General features: G+C 44.0%; 3 protein-coding genes across 10 annotated transcripts in view; 1 reads left to right on the forward strand and 2 right to left on the reverse strand.

Annotated features, from left to right (window-relative positions):
• The window catches only part of GLB1L2 (galactosidase beta 1 like 2), a 36,312-nt gene extending 30,693 nt beyond the window's left edge, over positions 1–5,619 (reverse strand). Inside the window, exon 1 of the mRNA XM_075190332.1 lies at positions 4,842–5,619. The gene's annotated coding sequence lies outside the window, so the exon portion shown is untranslated. The remainder of the gene's footprint in view (positions 1–4,841) is intronic.
• On the reverse strand, positions 151–14,508 carry ACAD8 (acyl-CoA dehydrogenase family member 8). 4 transcript variants are annotated; one of them, XM_075190333.1, is made up of 11 exons: positions 14,337–14,508; positions 10,597–10,697; positions 8,877–9,046; positions 7,643–7,752; positions 6,061–6,137; positions 5,838–5,975; positions 4,581–4,716; positions 4,398–4,495; positions 4,077–4,229; positions 3,548–3,650; positions 151–639 (listed from the first exon to the last, which is right to left on the reverse strand). In XM_075190333.1, exons 1-11 carry the CDS (start codon positions 14,440–14,442, stop codon positions 587–589), a joined length of 1,245 nt encoding a protein of 414 aa, XP_075046434.1. In that variant the 5' UTR covers positions 14,443–14,508; the 3' UTR covers positions 151–586. The 4 variants fall into 4 exon arrangements, with proteins under 4 accessions (XP_075046434.1, XP_075046435.1, XP_075046437.1 ...); XM_075190334.1 differs by lacking the exon at positions 14,337–14,508 and adding an exon at positions 12,615–14,133; XM_075190336.1 differs by lacking the exon at positions 10,597–10,697 and having other exon boundaries at positions 14,337–14,419.
• THYN1 (thymocyte nuclear protein 1) lies at positions 14,243–20,350 on the forward strand. Of its 5 annotated transcripts, none has more exons than XM_075190345.1 (8): positions 14,243–14,446; positions 15,754–15,814; positions 16,728–16,900; positions 17,052–17,120; positions 17,227–17,319; positions 18,279–18,374; positions 19,740–19,890; positions 20,111–20,350. In XM_075190345.1, the coding sequence occupies exons 2-8, from the start codon at positions 15,772–15,774 to the stop codon at positions 20,152–20,154; spliced, it is 669 nt and encodes a 222-aa protein (XP_075046446.1). In that variant the 5' UTR covers positions 14,243–14,446; positions 15,754–15,771; the 3' UTR covers positions 20,155–20,350. The 5 variants fall into 5 exon arrangements, with proteins under 5 accessions (XP_075046446.1, XP_075046447.1, XP_075046449.1 ...); XM_075190346.1 differs by having other exon boundaries at positions 15,759–15,814; XM_075190348.1 differs by lacking the exon at positions 14,243–14,446 and adding an exon at positions 14,597–14,696 and having other exon boundaries at positions 15,759–15,814.
• Positions 20,351–20,829: the final 479 nt, after the last annotated feature.

Consider the following 20,829-nt stretch of genomic DNA (forward strand, 5'->3'; position numbering starts at 1 on the left):
TTAGTGTAATTATTTCCTCACCGATATAGTGGGCGATTTTATTCCATAGGAAACAAGTGTAATGTACGTTGCTAAATCGTCAGCACAAACGTTACATAGACGTCACTACAAACAAAATACACAGTGCTGCGGGAATAAAGAAAAAACTCATTAGCGTTATAACACTTTATAGAATGTGGCCACAAATATTAGTAGTGGCTCCAGCGTGGGGGTTTTGTAGTCTTTAAATTCAATTCACTTATCTTATTCATGTTCTAGAGCAGCTGATTGGGCGTCTCTGAAGTATTTTCCGGGACTTAGGTGACTTATTTCAGTATTGTTCATTGGCCAGATGCCGGCTATCAGGTCTGTAGATTGATTGTGATACATTAATAGGAGGAGGGGGATAAGATATAAATAATAATACAGGCAGCAAAAAGTCAATATGTAGAAAGAAGAAAAACTGCCCCAAACCCAAGTCTGTCCCCAAGTCTGTCATGTCTTCTGTCCAAGTGCAGATCACGTATGTAGGAGTGTCCACAGTGGTTCCCTGAGTATGAGGTCCGTGTGCTGGAGACGTGAAACACGCGACAGTCTTTTCTTCCTCTTACCCGACCAAAAGGCTTCTAGCTACGATCATCCTCATCACCTCATTGGTTCCTGTCATCATAAAATATTAAGGATCTGTTTTAGTGTCACTACCCATCACCTCTGGGACCTACGCTATATCTCTATATATATATATTCCATTATCCAACCAGATATGCCGATAATCTTCGTCACCACAGTCCTCTTGCTGGGGAAGAGTCTATTTGGATCATAGATTGTTGGTGTATAACACGGCCCAAAGCCACTCTATACTCTTAGTTTTCATACTAGTAAATCCTCCCTCCAAAAAATAATATCACATTCATTACCGTCCCCTCAGCTCCCTATGTGTCACATTCATTACTGTCCCCTCAGCTCCCTATGTGTCACATTCATTACTGTCCCCTCAGCTCCCTGTGTGTCACATTCATTACCGTCCCCTCAGCTCCCTGTGTCACATTCATTACTGTCCCCTCAGCTCCCTATGTGTCACATTCATTACCGTCCCCTCAGCTCCCTATGTGTCACATTCATTACCGTCCCCTCAGCTCCCTGTGTCACATTCATTACCGTCCCCTCAGCTCCCTGTGCCACATTCATTACAGTCCCCGCAGCTCCGTGTGTCACATTCATTACCGTCCCCGCAGCTCCCTGTGTGTCACATTCATTACCGTCCCCTCAGCTCCCTGTGTGTCACATTCATTACCGTCCCCGCAGCTCCGTGTGTCACATTCATTACCGTCCCCGCAGCTCCGTGTGTCACATTCATTACCGTCCCCGCAGCTCCCTATGTGTCACATTCATTACCGTCCCCGCAGCTCCCTATGTCACATTCATTACCGTCCCCTCAGCTCCCTGTGTCACATTCATTACCGTCCCTTCAGCTCCATGTGTCACATTCATTACCGTCCCCTCAGCTCCATATGTGCCACATTCATTACCGTCCCCTCAGCTCCATATGTGCCACATTCATTACCGTCCCCTCAGCTCCGTGTGTCACATTCATTACCGTCCACTCAGCTCCGTGTGTCACATTCATTACCGTCCACTCAGCTCCGTGTGTCACATTCATTACCGTCCCCTCAGCTCCGTGTGTCACATTCATTACCGTCCCCTCAGCTCCATATGTGCCACATTCATTACCGTTCCCTCAGCTCCATATGTGCCACATTCATTACCGTCCCCTCAGCTCCCTGTGCCACATTCATTACCGTCCCCTCAGCTCCCTGTGCCACATTCATTACCGTCCCCTCAGCTCCCTGTGTGTCACATTCATTACCGTCCCCTCAGCTCCCTATGTGTCACATTCATTACCGTCCCCTCAGCTCCCTGTGTGTCACATTCATTACCGTCCCCTCAGCTCCCTGTGCCACATTCATTACAGTCCCCTCAGCTCCCTATGTGTCACATTCATTACCGTCCCCTCAGCTCCATATGTGTCACATTCATTACCGTCCCCTCAGCTCCATATGTGCCACATTCATTACCGTCCCCTCAGCTCCATATGTGCCACATTCATTACCGTCCCCTCAGCTCCATATGTGCCACATTCATTACCGTCCCCTCAGCTCCCTGTGCCACATTCATTACCGTCCCCTCAGCTCCCTGTGCCACATTCATTACCGTCCCCTCAGCTCCATATGTGCCACATTCATTACCGTTCCCTCAGCTCCATATGTGCCACATTCATTACCGTCCCCTCAGCTCCCTGTGCCACATTCATTACCGTCCCCTCAGCTCCCTGTGCCACATTCATTACCGTCCCCTCAGCTCCCTGTGCCACATTCATTACCGTCCCCTCAGCTCCCTGTGCCACATTCATTACCGTCCCCTCAGCTCCCTGTGCCACATTCATTACCGTCCCCTCAGCTCCCTGTGCCACATTCATTACCGTCCCCTCAGCTCCATATGTGCCACATTCATTACCGTCCCCTCAGCTCCCTGTGCCACATTCATTACCGTCCCCTCAGCTCCCTGTGCCACATTCATTACCGTCCCCTCAGCTCCCTGTGCCACATTCATTACCGTCCCCTCAGCTCCCTGTGCCACATTCATTACCGTCCCCTCAGCTCCCTGTGCCACATTCATTACCGTCCCCTCAGCTCCATATGTGCCACATTCATTACCATCCCCTCAGCTCCATATGTGCCACATTCATTACCGTCCCCTTAGCTCCATATGTGCCACATTCATTACCGTCCCCTCAGCTCCCTGTGTCACATTCATTACCGTCCCCTCAGCTCCCTGTGCCACATTCATTACCGTCCCCTCAGCTCCCTGTGCCACATTCATTACCGTCCCCTCAGCTCCCTGTGTCACATTCATTACCGTCCCCTCAGCTCCATATGTGCCACATTCATTACCGTCCCCTCAGCTCCCTGTGCCACATTCATTACCGTCCCCTCAGCTCCATATGTGCCACATTCATTACCGTCCCCTCAGCTCCATATGTGCCACATTCATTACCGTCCCCTCAGCTCCATATGTGCCACATTCATTACCGTCCCCTTAGCTCCATATGTGCCACATTCATTACCGTCCCCTCAGCTCCATATGTGCCACATTCATTACCATCCCCTCAGCTCCATATGTGCCACATTCATTACCGTCCCCTCAGCTCCCTGTGCCACATTCATTACCGTCCCCTCAGCTCCCTGTGTCACAGTCATTACCGTCCCCTCAGCTCCATATGTTTCACAGTCATTACCGTCCCCTCAGCTCCCTGTGCCACATTCATTAGTACCGGGGATCTGAGTTTTTAGGAGCATCTCAGAGTCTCGGGGATATTGGGTAATATCTCTGGGTCACTTATTTCATAGTCCTCTTTCTGCCGTTACGTCACTACTTATCACAATGAGCGGTGATGGTTTCACCCTCCATGCGGGTGGTAGATCTATTCCTCATTCTTGTAGGTTGTGACGAGCTCACGGCATAGACTGCAGCTACAGATACTACATAATATGACTGCAGTAACACTTACCCTCCAGGATCTGATGAACACGGATGTCCCGTACATACTGCTGAACAGCGTAATCTTTAAGGTACCCGTACCCTCCGTGCATCTGCAGCGCCTGGTTACAGACCTAGGAAGAGACCGGTACATCTAGTCAGACCCTGTGTCCACTGCTCGCTCCTCCTGATAAATGCAGCGTGAGACGGAGCAGCAGCGGAAGTCACCATTATACACACAACAACATCGGTTAAACGGAATGAACCTCACAATTAAATCTACACAGAAGGCGGCTGGGTCCTAATCGTATATAAGATTGAACCACTTCATGACTGGAGACAGTTACTAGGTTTGAGACGCGTCTGTTCCGTGAGAAATAGTTTACATTTTCCAGTTTACCATTGTGAATATTCATTTGTTTATTTCAGGACCCTTGTGGCACACTGTAGTTACAGGTAACGGTGTTGTATGGCAGGGGGGGGCACCATGACCGTCCTGTGAGAAGTTAAATGCACAACGTAACAGCACAATCATCGCCAGGTTGGTGTCTCAGACCCACCTTAAAGCACTCGTCCGTGGCATACAGCTTGGCCATCGCGCAGAGAGTCGCTGCGTCGCCGTGTCCCTCCTGGAGTGCTTGGGCCGCATGGCGCACTATGAGCCGCGCAGTCACCAGCTGCGTCGCCATCTCTGCCAGTCGGAACTGTAGATACTGAAAAAAACAAAACAACGTTTAAAGTCCCCCAGATATCGACCGATCCAGACACTCAACATCTGAAACTATGTACAATCTGACCATCTGCTTATGTACAGGTTCTAGAAGTGATAAATCGGATATTTAATATGTAATAATAATAATGACTTGACCGTGTGGTATTACCTGATTTTTAGCGAGGGGTTCCCCAAATTGTTTTCGCACTACAAGATGATCGCGAGTGAGTAAGACGGAGGCATGAGCAGCTCCGAGCGAGCAAGAGGCTGCAAGATCCAAGATATGACAACGCGGAGTCCATGATGTCCCCAAATAAACAAATATATCAGTTATAGCTATATTGGTTCTTACCGATGTTTATCCTCCCTCCGTTTAGCCCTCTCATTGCAATCCCGAAACCTTCCCCTTCCTCTCCGAGACGGTTCATCACAGGAACCGCACAGTCCTCAAATATGACTGCTCTTGTGGGTTGTGAGTTCCACCCAACCTGGGGCAGGAAATATGGACAATAAGTGGGGAGCAATTAGCAAGTAAGTTGTCAGTAAATATTAACAAAAGAAGAAAGATGAAAACAGTCTAATAAAAAATTGAACAGCAAAACTGTTGGGGGACCCTGCTCCTTCCACTATATAACTCTCAGTCTGTGGCTTCCTGCTGCCTCCATTCCCCTCCTCACATCACGTCACTTCCCCTGTCACATGCAGCCCTGTCCCCACTAACATATCACTCATCTCCTGATATACTCTGTGCTGCTGGGGGACCCTGCTCCTTCCACTATATAACTCTCAGTCTCTGGCTTCCTGCTGCCTCCATTCCCCTCCTCATGTTGTGGCTATGCCACGTCACATGCAACCCTGTTAACATAGTCACTACCTGCCACAAAATCAACACCTTCACTGAAATAATTTGTGCAGCTGTGAACCCACCCACTTCAGAACTGGGTACATTCCAGCTGAGCAGGAGATAAAGACTAAACACAATATACTAAAATAAAGTACAATATACTTTAATAACCAGATTTAAGTCCGGCAAGGTTTCAGCTATTCTACAACAATGGTGTCCAACTGTAATTGCTGTGCCTAGATTATATCTTGGGACATCGATTCCTGTGAAGATATTGCTGAACGGCAAACAAATGCGTGAGGATCGTCAGATCGGGTCTACACGGCCGGAGTGTGTATTTTTACATTCCACCAGTGCCAAGATTATCTCCAATTGATTTGTCACTTATTAGATTGGAGTTAACATTCTCGCCAAGAATAGTTCTACTAAGTGCTTCGATGGTCATAACAGTATTGCACTAGACCAGTGTTCCTCATCTCCAGTGCTCCTGTATCCCGAACAGTTCACATTTGGAGGATTTCTATCTAAGGGAACAGCAGGAATAATTACTGACCCAGCCGAATAGATTATCTCACTTATCCATGACTAAGGAATCCTCGAAACATGACCTGTTGGAGTAGTTGAGAAACCCTGCAATAGACAGTTGAAAGCTAGCATCTGATTGTTTCCTCTTGGTTACAGCACATTTCTGGTAATTGCGATGAGTGATTACATAGGGCTCAGAATCTGCAATCTTAACCGTTTAGATTTTCCTCCACTCCTCACCTTCTTCTCTTTCTTGCCAAAGCTGAGGCCGGGGGTCCCTTTCTCCACCACCAGACAGGAGATACCCCGAGCTCCGCTGCTCCCTGTCCGACACATCACCACGTAAACATCTGTGTCTCCAGCCCCGCTGATAAACGCCTGGACGGAGAGCGAGAAGACACAGACACTCTCTCATGAATGAATCATGCGTGTAACACTTAGACACGTTTGTGCCGGAAAGTACCTTAGATCCATTCAGGACGTAGTGGTCTCCGTCTCTCTTTGCCGATGTCAACAAAGAAGCTGCGTCGCTACCGCTGCCTGGCGGATGTAATATGGAGGTTGATGATCAATGAAGATGAACAAAACATAATATAATGATAAAGGATAGAAATAATCTTTACAAAAAAAAAATACTTTTAGATTTTAGCAAATGACTTCTCAAAAGCAATAATTGTAAAAGACTGGATGGCTAATTGGCCTCCGACTAAATTGTCCCTGGTGTATTTGCTTGTTTTAGGTAATAAGTCTGAAGAAATCCCCATTATTTACCGTAGGCAAAGAAACACGTCAGCGCATTTTACTAGTTGATGGCGACACGAGTACCAAGATATACTTTGCACTTTATTGTGCTTTTGTTCCTCATTTCATTCCTCTAACGGTCTAACTTGTAGTCTTCTTATAACAAATGATGAGGGTGATGTGGAATAGAATGATATGTTCCCCAGTCACGGAATGATATTTCATCCTGTTGATTCAGGGGTCGTACGACGTCATCTGTCCATGGCCAGCACCCCATTGCCGCAGCCTTATCCTGCGGACGTCATCAGCTTTGAACAGAGTAGCGCAAAACTCTATTTGCGACACACAGTACAAACCTGACGATGTCGGGTTTATGAATCCAGTCGTAGAGTGACGACTCACTACAGTCAGCTCACTAAAGATGGCACAGGCTCCAGGGTACGTACGTGACATATATAACTCCTCACCCTCACGTACAAGGCCCTCTCCAAATCTACTGCTGCCTACATCTCCAACCTCATCGCCATACACACTGTCTCCCGTCCTTTCCAGTTGGCCAATGATCGTTGCATTTCCTCCCCTCTGGTAACCACACCTCACTCCCTTATCCAAGATTTTTCCCGTGCTGCCCCCAACACTGGAACCATCTCCCTCGTTCTATCAGACGATCCCCTCACTATATAGCTTCAAACGGTCATTGAAAACCTACCTGCTTAGAAACGTCTACCAGCTCATGTCACCATGCAGTATACCTCACCCTCTTTCACCCTCCATCTCTCCCACTATTACCTCTTGCCCTCAGATCCCCCTACACTTGCTCATCCCCATGTGTCAACCATTTGTCTGCCCATTTCCCTTTAGATTGTAAGCTCTAGTGAGCAGGGCCCTCTTCCCTCCTGTTCTCATTACTAGTGAGTGTATATAGCCAACAGCTATAGGTAGGATATTGGTTATAGCTGAGAAATAGACCATTTGCGTCTATTTTGTACATTTATCATCCCACCCCCCTGTAGCCCAGAACAGAGGATTTAGCCTTTAGATCACCGTGTATAGTAGTGTTTCCCCAACTCCAGTCCTCAGGGACCCCTAACAGTGCAGGTTTTCTATATCTCTTTGCTGGAGCACAGGTGTATTAATTACTAACTGACACATTTTGAAAGATCCACAGGTGACATAATTATTTCACCTGTGACCTGGAAAACCTGCACTGTTAGGGGTCCCTGAGGACTGTGGTTGGGAAACAGTGGTGTATAGTATTCATATGAAATAACGGACAATCTGCGCATCCTGCGATCAGATCTCACCTGGCTCCGTCAGACAGTAAGACGCAAACTTCTCCATACTACAGAGGGGAGGGCAGAAGCGATGTCTCTGCTCATCATTTCCAAACGTATCAATCATCCAAACACACATACTGCGTGGGAGAAGGAGTCAAACAATATCAGATTAATAGATGGACAGATTGCTGTAAATTATAACCTTATAATACACAATAGACATTGTCAGTTATATTTAGAGAAGTGATGTCACTTGCGTCACATGTTTCAGTTTAATGATGATACTCATCGGTCAGGAAAAGTTGGAGTCTGAACTTTGTTTCACACTAAGGGGAGTTTGAGTCCACAATCTTCCCGTAGCGGTGTGACAGGAGTCTGACATCGCTGCTCTGCGCTACTGATAACGTTTACATGCTGGGATTGGCTACATGTTGGCCTAGCCCCTCCCACTTCAATCTTGCCCACAGGTGAAGACGCAGTGATTGGCTGGACTGAAATACTCTGCGCTGCTGGTAACATGCTCTGACTGGCTACAGGTTAACACTCTCCAGGTCATCTGCGGTATATGTAACCAGTTATGAACAATGAATACAAAATGTGCTCTGACCCAGGTGAAATGTACCTTTAAGGAAAAATAAAAGTAAAATATGATATTATAGCAGTGATGGCTAACCTATGACACTCCAGGTGTTGTGAAACTACAAGCCCCAGCATGCTTTGCCAGTTATCAGCTAGTTATCTACTGGCAAAGAGCATACTGGGGCTTGTAGTTTCACAACAGCTGGAGTGTCACAGGTTAGCCATCCCTGATATATAGCAAACCACATTGAAATTCCATAACCTGTATCGTCTAAGTTGGGGTTACATTGTTCCCTATAAGAATACCTCAAATCTGTGTTTCGGTTCTAAAGCCGACCAAACTTTATTTGTCCGGGGCAGAGAAGATAAGGGGTCATTATTTAGACCTCTGCTGAATTGTAATATCATACAAAACTTGTTTGAATCCAAATATATGGATTTTGTGCCTAATATTTATTACATAAAGAATAAAGTAAGCTCTGTGGTACGTCATAATGATATTAGCAGTTATTTATTATATCCAATATAAATTTATCCCAGGGTACATTTTTCTATATGCAAAATCAATGTTACGGACAATAACCTTAACAAAAACTAAAAATCTGTAATTGACATATTTATATATAGATATATTTCAACAAACCATATGCGGGTCTAGGTATAGCAGAGGCAATGCTCGTACTTGTGGATGCTGATGTACGCCGTTGTGCTGACACAACCTGTTGACAGGGCCTCAAATATGATGGAGGTATCCAGGCGGGTGAGTCCCGACCCACCAACGTCAGGGTGCGTGTAAATTCCGCCAAAGCCGAGCTGAGCCGCCTTCCGCATCGTCTCCACCGGGAATATTTCCTGTGCGCACAACAAGGATTGTAACTGGTGACAAACTGCAAGAAACTCTGCTTCAAACACCTGGGTTGAGGGCGCGCCAATATAACATCATCATCATTTATTTATATAGCGCCAACATATTCCACAGCCACATTCATGAAATCCACCTGCTTTATTAAAGTCCTTTAAACATCCAATGACATTAAAAGCCAACCTCTGTATCATATGGGCTGCACAGTGTCCATCGTACACCAACTCCACGTATTTTATTATACAATAAACATTCCATGGGGATGTAATATCTTATGCCCCAGACATCGGACTCCTGTCATTTTGCTATTGGCGAGGGGGGCGTATAGGATGTATATTAAAGAATAATGCACCGGCTACTGTAAATTGTTATTGATACTGGAAGTCACCTTTGATTACTGTGACTTTGCCACTTAATAATGATAATATAAGTCTCGTGGATTAGGGTCATTTAAAAATATAAACAAAAGGAAAACTGTGACAACACTCAGCCGTAAGCTGATGGAGATTGGTTTAACGAATCCTTGTAATTGTCAGCTGAGAGTGCAGTAAACAGAGCTGAAATCTCTGGTTAGAATGAAAAATAACTTTAATAGGAAGGAAGATGAAAGAACGAGTGCGATAATTATTTAGAGATAATGTGAATGACAGTATATTGTCTTCTGCCCTAATATATCGCCATAAATTGCAGCTATCCAAGCGGGACTAGAGAACGTCTACAATGTGCGTCAATTGGTGCAGAGTTAAACGTGGGTTTCCCATTGCTGAGGGTAATATCTAACTTAATGTCTATAAGGGCTCATAACTTTATTGCTTGAGAACAGGTGAGGTGACGTATAATGATACTTGTGCTGGTTAGTTGTGACACAATAAAATATTTTCACAAAATTCACTGAAGGTCATGTAAAGAGTTTATCACACTGCGTGAACTACTTGTATTTATGGAAAATATATCTAAACGTACAACGATAATGTATCCAAAACACGTCTATACCAAGGAAGCTTCTGAACTGCAGCAATAGATGGAGTGACCAATCAATACGAAATTTCCCCACTTCAATGTGATCACTTTCTTTAACACCAGGGGGTACATTTACTAAACTGCGGCTGTGAAAAAGTGGGGATGTTGCCTATAGCAACCAATCAGATTCTAACTGTCCTTTTGTAGAATGTACTAAATAAATGATAACTAGATCCTGATTGGTTGCTATAGGCAACATCTCCACTTTTTCAAACCCACAGTTTAGTAAATATACTTAGGATGTAAGCTCGTATGAGCAGGGCCCCTCTTGTCTCCATATCTGTTCTTCCGCTCTGTCTCTACTGTATTTGCCTGCCTGGAGTTTCTGAAGTGCTGGTACTTTGTGTTTATTGTTCTGTACTGTCTTACCCTGTATAGTCTACTGTTCGTACCATGTACGGTGCTGCGGAAACCTTGTGGCGCCTAACAAATAAACGATAATAATAATAATAATAATAATAATAATAATAATATACCCCAAGACCCTGAACACGTGATGTGTGATCTGCACCGTCCTCACCTTCTCGTCCCACAGCGCCATGTACGGAGTCATCTCTCTGGAGGCAAAATCAAACGCCACCTTCTGAAACTCCTTCTGTTCCTCACTCAGCCCAATGGAGGCTGCACAACAAGGGAAGAACATTATGAAATCATATTATGAAGAGTGTAAAAGATCGTTCCATACGTTAAACAAATTACTTACCTGGGGTCCGGCTGGCCACACTAAACACGGCTCCCTCGTCCTCTGCTGCAGCGCGGGGGAGGTGCCAGGAAGACAGGAAAGCATCCGCAGACCCGATGGAACGGGTTGAACTCGGACCCCAGGTAATTAATACATTAATGTCTGTTACTCCACCCAAAACTGAAGTCTGGCAATTAGCGATAGTTGCACCCCATGAATAAAGTGCCGACAATACAGGAGAGTTCAGATTTAACAGTGGACGGACAATGATTCAGCATGGTCTTACTGTCTGGAATCATAGGCCCTTATGTATCAGCAGTTATCTCATAGGACTCAATGATTCCTATATGTAGTGAGCACTCACCTGAAATCCCATTATGTAATGTCATAACTGTCAAAGATCTATATTACAAATCTGGATGACGCGAAAGTAGTTGTTCAACTTAAAGCAACTTGGTTACTATAGTCACTATTTTATCTTTCAGTCTTACCCTGAGCATTATTTATTACTATCGTTTATTTATAGGTCACCACAAAGTTCCTACATGGCAGCAGTACAAACAGTGTAGACAGGTCACATAAACAAACAAAGGTGCACTGGTGCAATTATTAGTTATCTGGAATGTGTAGTATAATTAGTATAACAAATCTAATCACCATGGTAACCATCCCAACGTCCTATAAAATAACCACGTCCATATTTGAATTACTTACATCAAGAGAAAAACTAATTGATGGTTTTAAAAGTAAAATGTCATAAAACATAAAAAGCAGTCATGTATTTGTTACCAGCATCACACAAATGACATTTTTAAAATAATCTTTTTAATTGTATCCTCCATAACATTTGCTTGTATCTAATCTGTGTTGAGGGGAGGCGAGAGACTGGTGGGTGGGTGTATTAGCTTTGTATAGTACCTTCAGATGGTTGATTAAACCCTTTAGATTATGCTCAAAACCTAATTTTCCCTACCCAGTTCAGGTGCACCATAGAAATATATATATATATATATATATATATATATATATATATATATATATATATATATATATATATATATATATATATATATATATATTAAAGCCTTATTCCATGCAAGACTAAAAAACTAAATTTTAAAAGAAAATTTGGTGAAATTAGGGATAATAAAAGGACAATAAAATACAACATCTTGCCCGGCAGGTCCAACAATGAATGAGAAAAGAGGAGAAGCACTGACAAACCCCACTGTTAGTTTGGAAAACACCCCACTAAGCAGGAGAGACCTCCCACACTTGCACTGAAAAGGCCCTGGAAGACCGGCCGAACGGGGTAACATTTTATATTTTATTTTAATTCCACTCAACAATAAAAATATTGTTATTTTTATCATTTAAGACAGAAGGTCATTCCCCATAATGAAGAGTTAAGAAAATGTCAGCAAACAGGGAAAGTGGTAACGAGACCAGATTTAGATTGTGGCCCTCCCTTGGATATTTTTTTTCTACAGCGTCCCATCTGTACAAGATACATATACAGAAATAAGTCCACCCTAATGGAGACCATGATCATGATTTATAAATTGTAAATAGATCATTATTAATATACAAAATAAAAATGTAAATTTAAACAATGATGTGCAAGACAAACAGAGCACCTGGGACTAGAATATTAGGAACAGTTGGCAACTATGAGAATGGAAAAATGGCAAATCCAGAACCAGACAAAAGTCTCTCTCATGTAATATTTATTATAGGAATTGTATGAGGTGTCTCTTACATTAAGCTTTACAATTACTTATTAATTACACTTTATATATTTTGTAGTTTCTATCTTGCAATTTTTAACTTTTATAAAAAATAAGATTTTTACTCACCGTAAAATCCATTTCTCTGACTCCATTGGGGGACACTGCGAGACATTGGGGTGTAGTAGTGGGCTCAGGAGTCTTGTCACTTTAACTTGTTAAGTCTTTGCACTCCTCCTCTACTTAACCCCTCCTCCCCCGGGAGATCCTCAGTTTTTAATAACCAAGAGTGAACGTAAAGGAGGTAATATAACCTGGACAGGTCTTAAATTATAAAGAACCATAACCAAAGTTTTCACACACAGAACTATACACAGAGCAAGGGAGGGTGCGCAGTGTCCCCCAATGGAGTCAGAGAAATGGATTTTACGGTGAGTAAAAATCTTATTTACTCTTTCCTGCCATTGGGGGACACTGCGAGACATTGGGGATATACCAAAGCTTCCTCAAGGGTGGGAATGCTCTGGACCAGCTGCACGCATAACCCTGCGACCAAAGCTTGCATCAGCCGACGCAAAGCCCTGAAGTCTGTAAAATTTAGCGAAGGTGTGGACGGAAGACCATGTCGCCGCCCTGCACAACTGCTCCGCAGACGCTCCGTGCCTAGCCGCCCAGGAGGCACCTACTGCCCTAGTAGAATGCACCTTCAAATTTCCTGGAACGGACAGAGAAGCTGCAACGTAAGCTTCTCGGATCGTGGACGTTATCCACCTGGCAATTGATTGTTTTGAAGCAGGTCAACCTCTCTTGTTGGCGTCATATAAAACAAAAAGATCTCTGGTCTTTCTTACCTGAGATGTACGGTCTACATAAGCCTGTAGAGCTCGTACCACATCCAAGCACTCCTCCCCTTCCTGCTGCTTCTGTCCGCCCTGCTTGCCTCCGCCTTCAGGCGCCATCCTGACCTCGCAAAAATGGCCACCATGAAGCGCTGGACTCGCGCTGTATCCACATATAATGCCCAGGAGCGCGAGTCATGAGAAACGGCCAACTCACCTCTAAATGAGTGTGAGCGCCGCTTGTCCCCTCTTTTCCTAGCTGCTCGTTGCCATAGGGGCGAGCGGGGACCTGTCGGCATCTGAAGCTGCATGGGAGGAGAAGCTGACTACAAACTCACTCCCCTGTCCGCTATCCTGGAGACTGTGCTATTCTAAGGGGAAATACCGGCAGAAGGTGAAGGTAAGTGAGCTCAGGGCTTCTCTTACCTGCGCTGGGACCCAGAGTGAGCAGAGCTGCGTCCTACTCACTCTCCTGGGTCTTAGGCTGAAGTCCCGCGCTGCACCTAAGGAAAAATAAAAATAAAAACATGTATATCTATCAAGACTAATAGAGTATAGGCAGCCTATACTCCAGTGACCTTAGCTCCAAGTCACTTACAAAAAACTGAGGATCTCCCGGGGGAGGAGGGGTTAAGTAGAGGAGGAGTGCAAAGACTTAACAAGTTAAAGTGACAAGACTCCTGAGCCCACTACTACACCCCAATGTCTCGCAGTGTCCCCCAATGGCAGGAAAGAGAAAGACCAGACTATCTCCTTCACCATCCATGTTGTCAGTCACATGACTTTTCCTTCACGCGTCAGCTGTCAGTCATGTGACATTTCCTTCACAACCACTGTTGTCAGTCACATGACTTTTCCTTCACTCGACGGCTGTCAGTCACGTGACACTCACTTCACCAGCAGAGATGTCAGCGGTCAAATCACGTGATCACTCATGTAGCCGTCAATCAATAGCAGAAGGTCACCCATCCACCCCCTGAACCCCCTTGTCCCCACACAATCCCGCCCTTACGATCTATAACGGAAGCTACTCCTCTGCGGGAAGCCGCGGTCCTCCCGAGAAAACCATTTCCGAAACACCGGGAGAGAAGGGATCCTACTCTGAAACCGACCGCCATCTCTGTAAGCAGCCGATCAGGCAGTGCATCACGGGAGATGTAGTCTATTGGCTGGAATGCTTTAGTTCCCAGGTGTAATGAGTAAACTACAATGCCCAGTAAGCTAAGCCAAAGAAGGCGGGGTATTCGACTTCACAGTATGCTGATTGGTTGCTGGGGGAGGCGCGTCTTAAAGGCGCAGCGTCAGTTAGGTAATATTCAGGGCTGCACACATGTAAGGATAGGAAGGTGCTGTGTGTACACTGTCTATGCAGGTGAAGCCTCAGCTGCTCTGCATCTTAAATTAGGTTTTTCTATCCTACTGATGACAATATATATCTGTTAATATTTGCATTTTTTTAAATTTATTTGACACTTGTGTTTTTGTGTATAATTTGAGGCTTCCTGTAGCTTGCAGGTCATGCTGCGACTTCTGGTTCCACATCTACAGATTCACGTGTTGCCTATGGCTGATATATGTCAGACACACATTGCTTTAGTTCCCTGGAGTTGTTAGATGGCAAAATGTACATTGTAAGATGGATTATTATTATATTAATATATCCTTATTGAAGCTTTATGATGGATGTTGCATAAGTGCCAGGGGCAGAGCCGTAACTAGGGCTGTGAGAGGGGCGACCGCCCAGGGTGCAGTTTATGAATATTTTAAGTTAAAATAGAAGGCTAAAGGGGCAGCAGTTTTCCTGCTTGCCCCAGGTGCTAAAATTTTAAGTTAGGGCTGTGGTCAGGGGTTACATGACCATAACATAAACATAGGAGGTAATAACATGGAATCTATACTCCTAGAGTAACAAACAATTCAAAGAGAAAGTAGCTTGTATGATGCTTTATAGGAATTGGTGGTCCTCATTTTAGCATAATTGGGGATGGGTGGAACTAAATCGAAATTGCCAACATTTGCAACTAAATGTGAGGCAGAAAGTTTTAATTTGTACCTCTAGAACATTGTCCTGAACCTGCCATGGTGACATATATTACTCTGTGTAATAGTGTAATAACCTAGGCTGAAGTATTTGTCTGTTTTTATTTATACATTCTCGCAATGGAGAGATAAGTGCGACCGTTTTATCACTTGTATATATGTACTGTTGGTTTCACTAACATTTTAATGATCTAGTTTTGAACACAAAAAAACACATAGAGATTGAAGGGTCTAATAAAAATAATATATATTGTTGAATCCACCAAACAGATTTTAGATATTTTGCATTAATATTACTGAATGCTGCAGATATAATCGTTATTGACGTTTCTAGAAAAGTTCTTGTACATCACCTCAATTTCCCTCTTTATTTCTGATTTGTCATCCAGTACAGATAGAAGTGAAGTATGCGTCAAAGTAAGAGGAAACGCGTCTCCTCACCAGCTGATGGTAAGCTCTTGGGACCGGCAATGGTCGGTTTATCTAGCCTGTGATGTCAGGCTTTACATCTGGCATATATTTAATGAATATAAAGTTGTCTGACTGTCATATAGCACTTGTGGAAGCAGAGATGTCAAACAAGGCCAGTGATTACATCTATTCTTGTCCTGCGCAGTCTATCACTAGTGCTGCTCCGTGTTTTATTAACATGACCTGTTTTCTATGTATATTTGACATAAGGTTTAATGATAGGGGGGTAAGTGGTGCTTTTTATCCTGTACACACCAGACTTCCTGTCAATAATCCTACTGAAGGATTGGAGGGAACATCTCACAGGCAACAGTGACTGATAACAGGGAAGTGCCATATTGTCTGGAAAATAATAGGTCAATCATAGTTTCAAGCTTTCTGATTGGATCATAATGATATCATCACCCAATGGGGCGAATGGTCTGAAAATTCAAAGATGACCCAAGGTCTCCTTGGATATCTTTTAAGCACATATTCTAGTTCAGTAAAATGCATATGATGTATTTATAAAAAAAAAACAAAAAATGAGTGCACTGCAAAACTGTGGTATTGTGCATAGTAACCAATGAGATTGCAGCTGTTTATTTGTAGAGCAGTGTAGAAAATGGAAGCAGACATCTGATTGGCTGGTATGGGCAATAGCAAATGATACACTAAGTTCCAAAAAATGTTTCCCCATAGAATTGTGTAATATGATATCCTGAAATGTTCTATTCAGCTAACTAAATATAGCACGATAAACATTCTATCAAAACTACATTTATTAAGTGTATTATTCAACTAAATGGCAAATTTAGCTTAGTTTTTTGTGTTCTTAGAGCCATGGAAAATAGTGAGTCCATTATTAGTATTTTTCCTGGTGATGCACCCTTCATTTTTTTATATAAAATAGATTCAAAGGAAACTGCTGGGAAAGTGGGTGATTCGGGCGCTGAACGGGAGACGAGGGGCAGGAAGAAGACGTCGGGTGTCTGCAGCTCAGATGAGAAACAAAAGGAGGAATATCGCTGCTGGCTGCTGAAATCAGAGCCTGAGACCAGGATGGAAAAAGGGATGGATATGAAGGTACAAGACTGGGTCACGTCAATGGCCAGATGTGATGTGACCACTTCTTTGCTACTGCTGGGAGTTGCCGTTCTCCTAAGATTAAAGTCCTGTCTTACGACATACAAACGTTTAGGTGCCCCTTCCGTTGAGCGCTGTCTTTGTCTTTCAGTTTGGAATAGAAGATCTGAAGGCTCAGCCTGGGCAGACGGCCTGTTGGGACGGAGTCCGGAATTACCAGGTCAGACAGAAGGGTTTAGAAAGCAGCCAGGGAACTACTTTCATTATTTGTGTCCATATTCAATTATTTGAGGGTTCTCTCCTTATGAAGCTTTTTGTCTCTCTAGGCACGAAATTTCCTGCGAGCGATGAAGAATGGGCAGGAAGCCTTTTTCTATCACAGTAACTGTAAGGAGCCGGGAATTGCTGGAATCGTTAAGGTGAGGCTGAGAGTTGTCACCTCGTTGTGTCCTTCCAAACACATTTTTGTAATACGTGCTTGTAATGTAGTGAGCTGGCGGAACAATCGCTTACGCGTCATGCCGCTAGAGGGCGGGCGGGCCAATTGCTTGGTCCATGTCGGCCATGTGGAAAGGAGCTACATGTCTGAAGGATGGCATTTTAAAACTCTTCCACCATCAGAAGAAGGATCAATATAGGGTTGAGTACGTATTTAATGGCAGAGGTCCCTGGCATTGTCCTCCTGCTGATCCAATAATTTACGGAGAAGGGGGCAAGGGCTGTACTTTTAAAATAAATGTGTAAATATTTCTGGTAAAGATTGGCCATACACACAAGAATCTGTGCATTTAGACCAACCTGGCTAGAAGTCCAAAAACACCGCTCTCATTAATCACTTTACTTGCAAGAAAAAAATTTAATTCACCTTTTACAATGGATCACAATGTAGTGAAACACAAAATATACACTGAAATATTTATATAATGTGTCACAAAAGTGACATGTCCCAACCTGGATCTTATAGAATTGGGGAACCCACTCCTGGCTCTCCATATTTCAGACCTATGTGCCACGTTTGGTCTCCAGTAGACCGGAGAACCACCTTTACTGCTGCATACTCCGCATGTCATCCCACTGATACCACAGACTGTTCTCACTTCTACTTACAGATGGGGGAAGGAGATGGCACCAACATGCAGTATAGTCTGATCCAGGCAATTTTCTGGCCCTTCACCCTATCGAGAGCCAACTTAATGCAAGTGGTAGCAGGAAATGTCTTTTACGACACCAAAATTTGTCACATTTTGATTAAAAGTAACTTTTTAAGGTCCCTTCCACTAGGGTCAGAGCTGAGCTAATATTCAGGAAAATGAACATATTTCTGTATTCTGTTCCGTTGTCCACTATTATTCCTCATCCTCTCCCACTGTCTATATAGATTGTGAAGGAAGCGTACTCGGACCACACGCAGTTTGACCCGAAGAATCCACATTACGATGCGTCTAGTAGCCAGGAAAACCCTAAATGGTCTATGGTGAGTGTGACCGCAGGGCCGTATGTCCTGACCGGTCAGAGGAAGCAGAGACCCCACGTCAGTCTGATACATTGTAAATACATGTGGGACAGGGAAGGAGGGTGGGTGTTATTTTACATTTTACAACCCCCCCTCCCCATTAGTAAAAATAGTGGAACTGGGGCTTCTGGACAAAGGATCAAAAGCATCTGGGCACCACAATAAGTAAAATAGGGCAGGACCAGCAACAAGGAAATGCTAATTACAAATTGCTCGTTATGAAACGTATCCTTTCAAAACTCTCAGGAGAAGAGGTTGAATATAAACTCCGTAGGAGAACGGAGGAGTTTTGGATTAGATAGAAACATTAATTCTGGCTGTGCACAGGGCGAACAGTGCGGCATTATTGTGTGTATGGCCGTGATGACCAGTATCCTGATTCTGTGGTCTATAAAGAAGCTGGAAGCCCCCTGAGTTAGGTCCTGGTGTCGATGTGCTGGGGGGGGCTTTGAAAATCCTCACGGGTCATATTAATGGGACTCTAATGGAAAGATAAAAAGTTCAGAAACATCTATGGAAAAGGAGAATGAGAACAGCAAAGAACATCTCGCCCTCCTACAAAACGGTTCGTCTTTATATAGTGCCAACGTGGTATGCGGCCATGTACAAAAAAAATGTTCATATTCACATCAGACCCTGGCGCAGTAGAGCTTACAATCTAATTTTTCTACCAGACTCCCACAAACTAAGGCCAGTTTTGTCTAAAGGAACTCACCCACCTGTGCGTTATTGGGACCTTGGAGGGAAACCAATACGTGATGGATGGGGATACAAACCATGTTTGTAGACTGTGTCCTTGGACGCTGTCATTGACAAGGCTCCAATAATTAACATCCCATCACAGATTAAGACAATGTTCCTTCCCTAATGTGGATGACATTTTGGATAGGTTCCTTCAGGAATATTTTACATAGAGAAAAAATAGGGCTGTAACCATCTGAAAACTTTAGACAGTTGTAGAATCGGCACAGAGATCTTCTGGTGGCCCATGTCGATGTGACACAGTGCTACCCAAACTCACTAGCCATGTTTTATGACTGAGCCATCGATAGAGCCGTGACGTTTAATTATTACTGTTAAAATACGGGCTTGTCTGTGTTAACAGCAAACTGAATCCAAGTAATTGTTGATTTTTTTTTTCTTCAATCTCAAAATAAATTAATTTACAGATGAAGATTAAGCACCAGAATGTTATTTCCATCTTTTTTTTTTTTTTTTTAAAAGATAGATTAGATAAATTAGAATGACAGTAGATGGCAGCAGTGGCACTTGGACCTTTACAGATATACTTGTCCCAAGAGCTGACATACGTGCCTGTTCTTGCAGGTGGACGTGCAGTTTGTCCGGATGCTGGGACGTTACATTTCGCTGGCAGAGTTGAAGAAGCTGCACCAGGAGCACAAGGCATCGGGGGGCGCCCTCAGGAACATGGCGCTGTTTACAAGAGCGCGGCTGTCCGTGCAGCCCCTCACCCAAGGTGCGTCAGCCTGGAACTCACAGTGCTCAGGATCAATGTACTTTGTGCCATACCTGACTTTGTCTTCTAGGACGTCATCTAGAACAAGCTTAACCAACCTGCGGCTCTTCAGCTGTGGTGGCGCTGTATGCTGGGACTTGTAGTGCCACCGCACCTGGTCGTCTGTCTCTACTCTAGAAAGTCTACTAATCAGAGCGATCTTTCTTTCTCGTTTGTGCAGGAGAATTTGACTTTATATTGAGCCTGGAAGAGAAGAACACCTAGAAGGTGATATCGGCGGAGTTTACCCAGAGCTACGTTCCAGTTGTTGTGTTCACCCACAAGATGTTTCATCTCCTGTCTGCAAGATAACGACATTGCACTGTGTGTTTCTTATATATTGTATCCAACCTTGTTTTGTATTTCCTGTACTGTAAACATTGATCTAGCCACGCGTCTAGAAAATATAAACTTGTAAAAAGAGTGCGCTCCCTGTCCGTTTTGTGAAATGGAGAATGTATGGAACGCCCCAACAAAAATAAATAAAATAAAGAGCTATTGGAAGACTAATCAGAACATGGTGGCGTAGTGGTTAGCACTTCTGCCTCACAGCACTGGGGTCATGAGTTCGATTCCCGACCATTACCTTATTTGTGTTGAGTTGTATGTTGTCCCAGTGTTTGCGTGGGTTTCCTCCGGGTGCTCCGGTTTCCTCCCACACTCCAAAAACATACTGGTAGGTTAATTGGCTGCTCTCAAAACTGACCCTAGACTGTGTGTATGTTAGGGAATTTAGACTGCAAGCCCCAATGGGGCAGGGACTGATGTGAATGAGTTCTCTGTACAGCGCTGCGGAATTACTGGCGCTATATAAATAACTAATGATGATCAATGTGGCCAGGCCATAAAGAATTAAAATGCTTCTTATTAATACAAATACATTCATCTGGCAAATCACAC

The sequence above is a fragment of the Mixophyes fleayi genome, chromosome 11, assembly GCF_038048845.1.
Source record: "Mixophyes fleayi isolate aMixFle1 chromosome 11, aMixFle1.hap1, whole genome shotgun sequence".
NCBI classification, from domain to species: domain Eukaryota; kingdom Metazoa; phylum Chordata; class Amphibia; order Anura; family Limnodynastidae; genus Mixophyes; species Mixophyes fleayi.

Coding starts and splice junctions, on each gene's coding strand:
- ACAD8 (XM_075190333.1), bottom strand. CDS start 14,442: ATGGCGGTCGGTTTCAGAGTAGGATCCCTTCTCTCCCGGTGTTTCGGA. Junction 7,753..8,876: donor GCGTACATCAGCATCCACAA/GTACGAGCATTG, acceptor TCTCCCACGCAG/TATGTGTGTTTGGATGATTG. Junction 640..3,547: donor TGTTCATCAGATCCTGGAGG/GTAAGTGTTACT, acceptor TTATGATGACAG/GAACCAATGAGGTGATGAGG.
- THYN1 (XM_075190345.1), top strand. CDS start 15,772: ATGCGTCAAAGTAAGAGGAAACGCGTCTCCTCACCAGCTGATG. Junction 15,815..16,727: donor CGTCTCCTCACCAGCTGATG/GTAAGCTCTTGG, acceptor TATATAAAATAG/ATTCAAAGGAAACTGCTGGG. Junction 19,891..20,110: donor CGTGCAGCCCCTCACCCAAG/GTGCGTCAGCCT, acceptor TCGTTTGTGCAG/GAGAATTTGACTTTATATTG.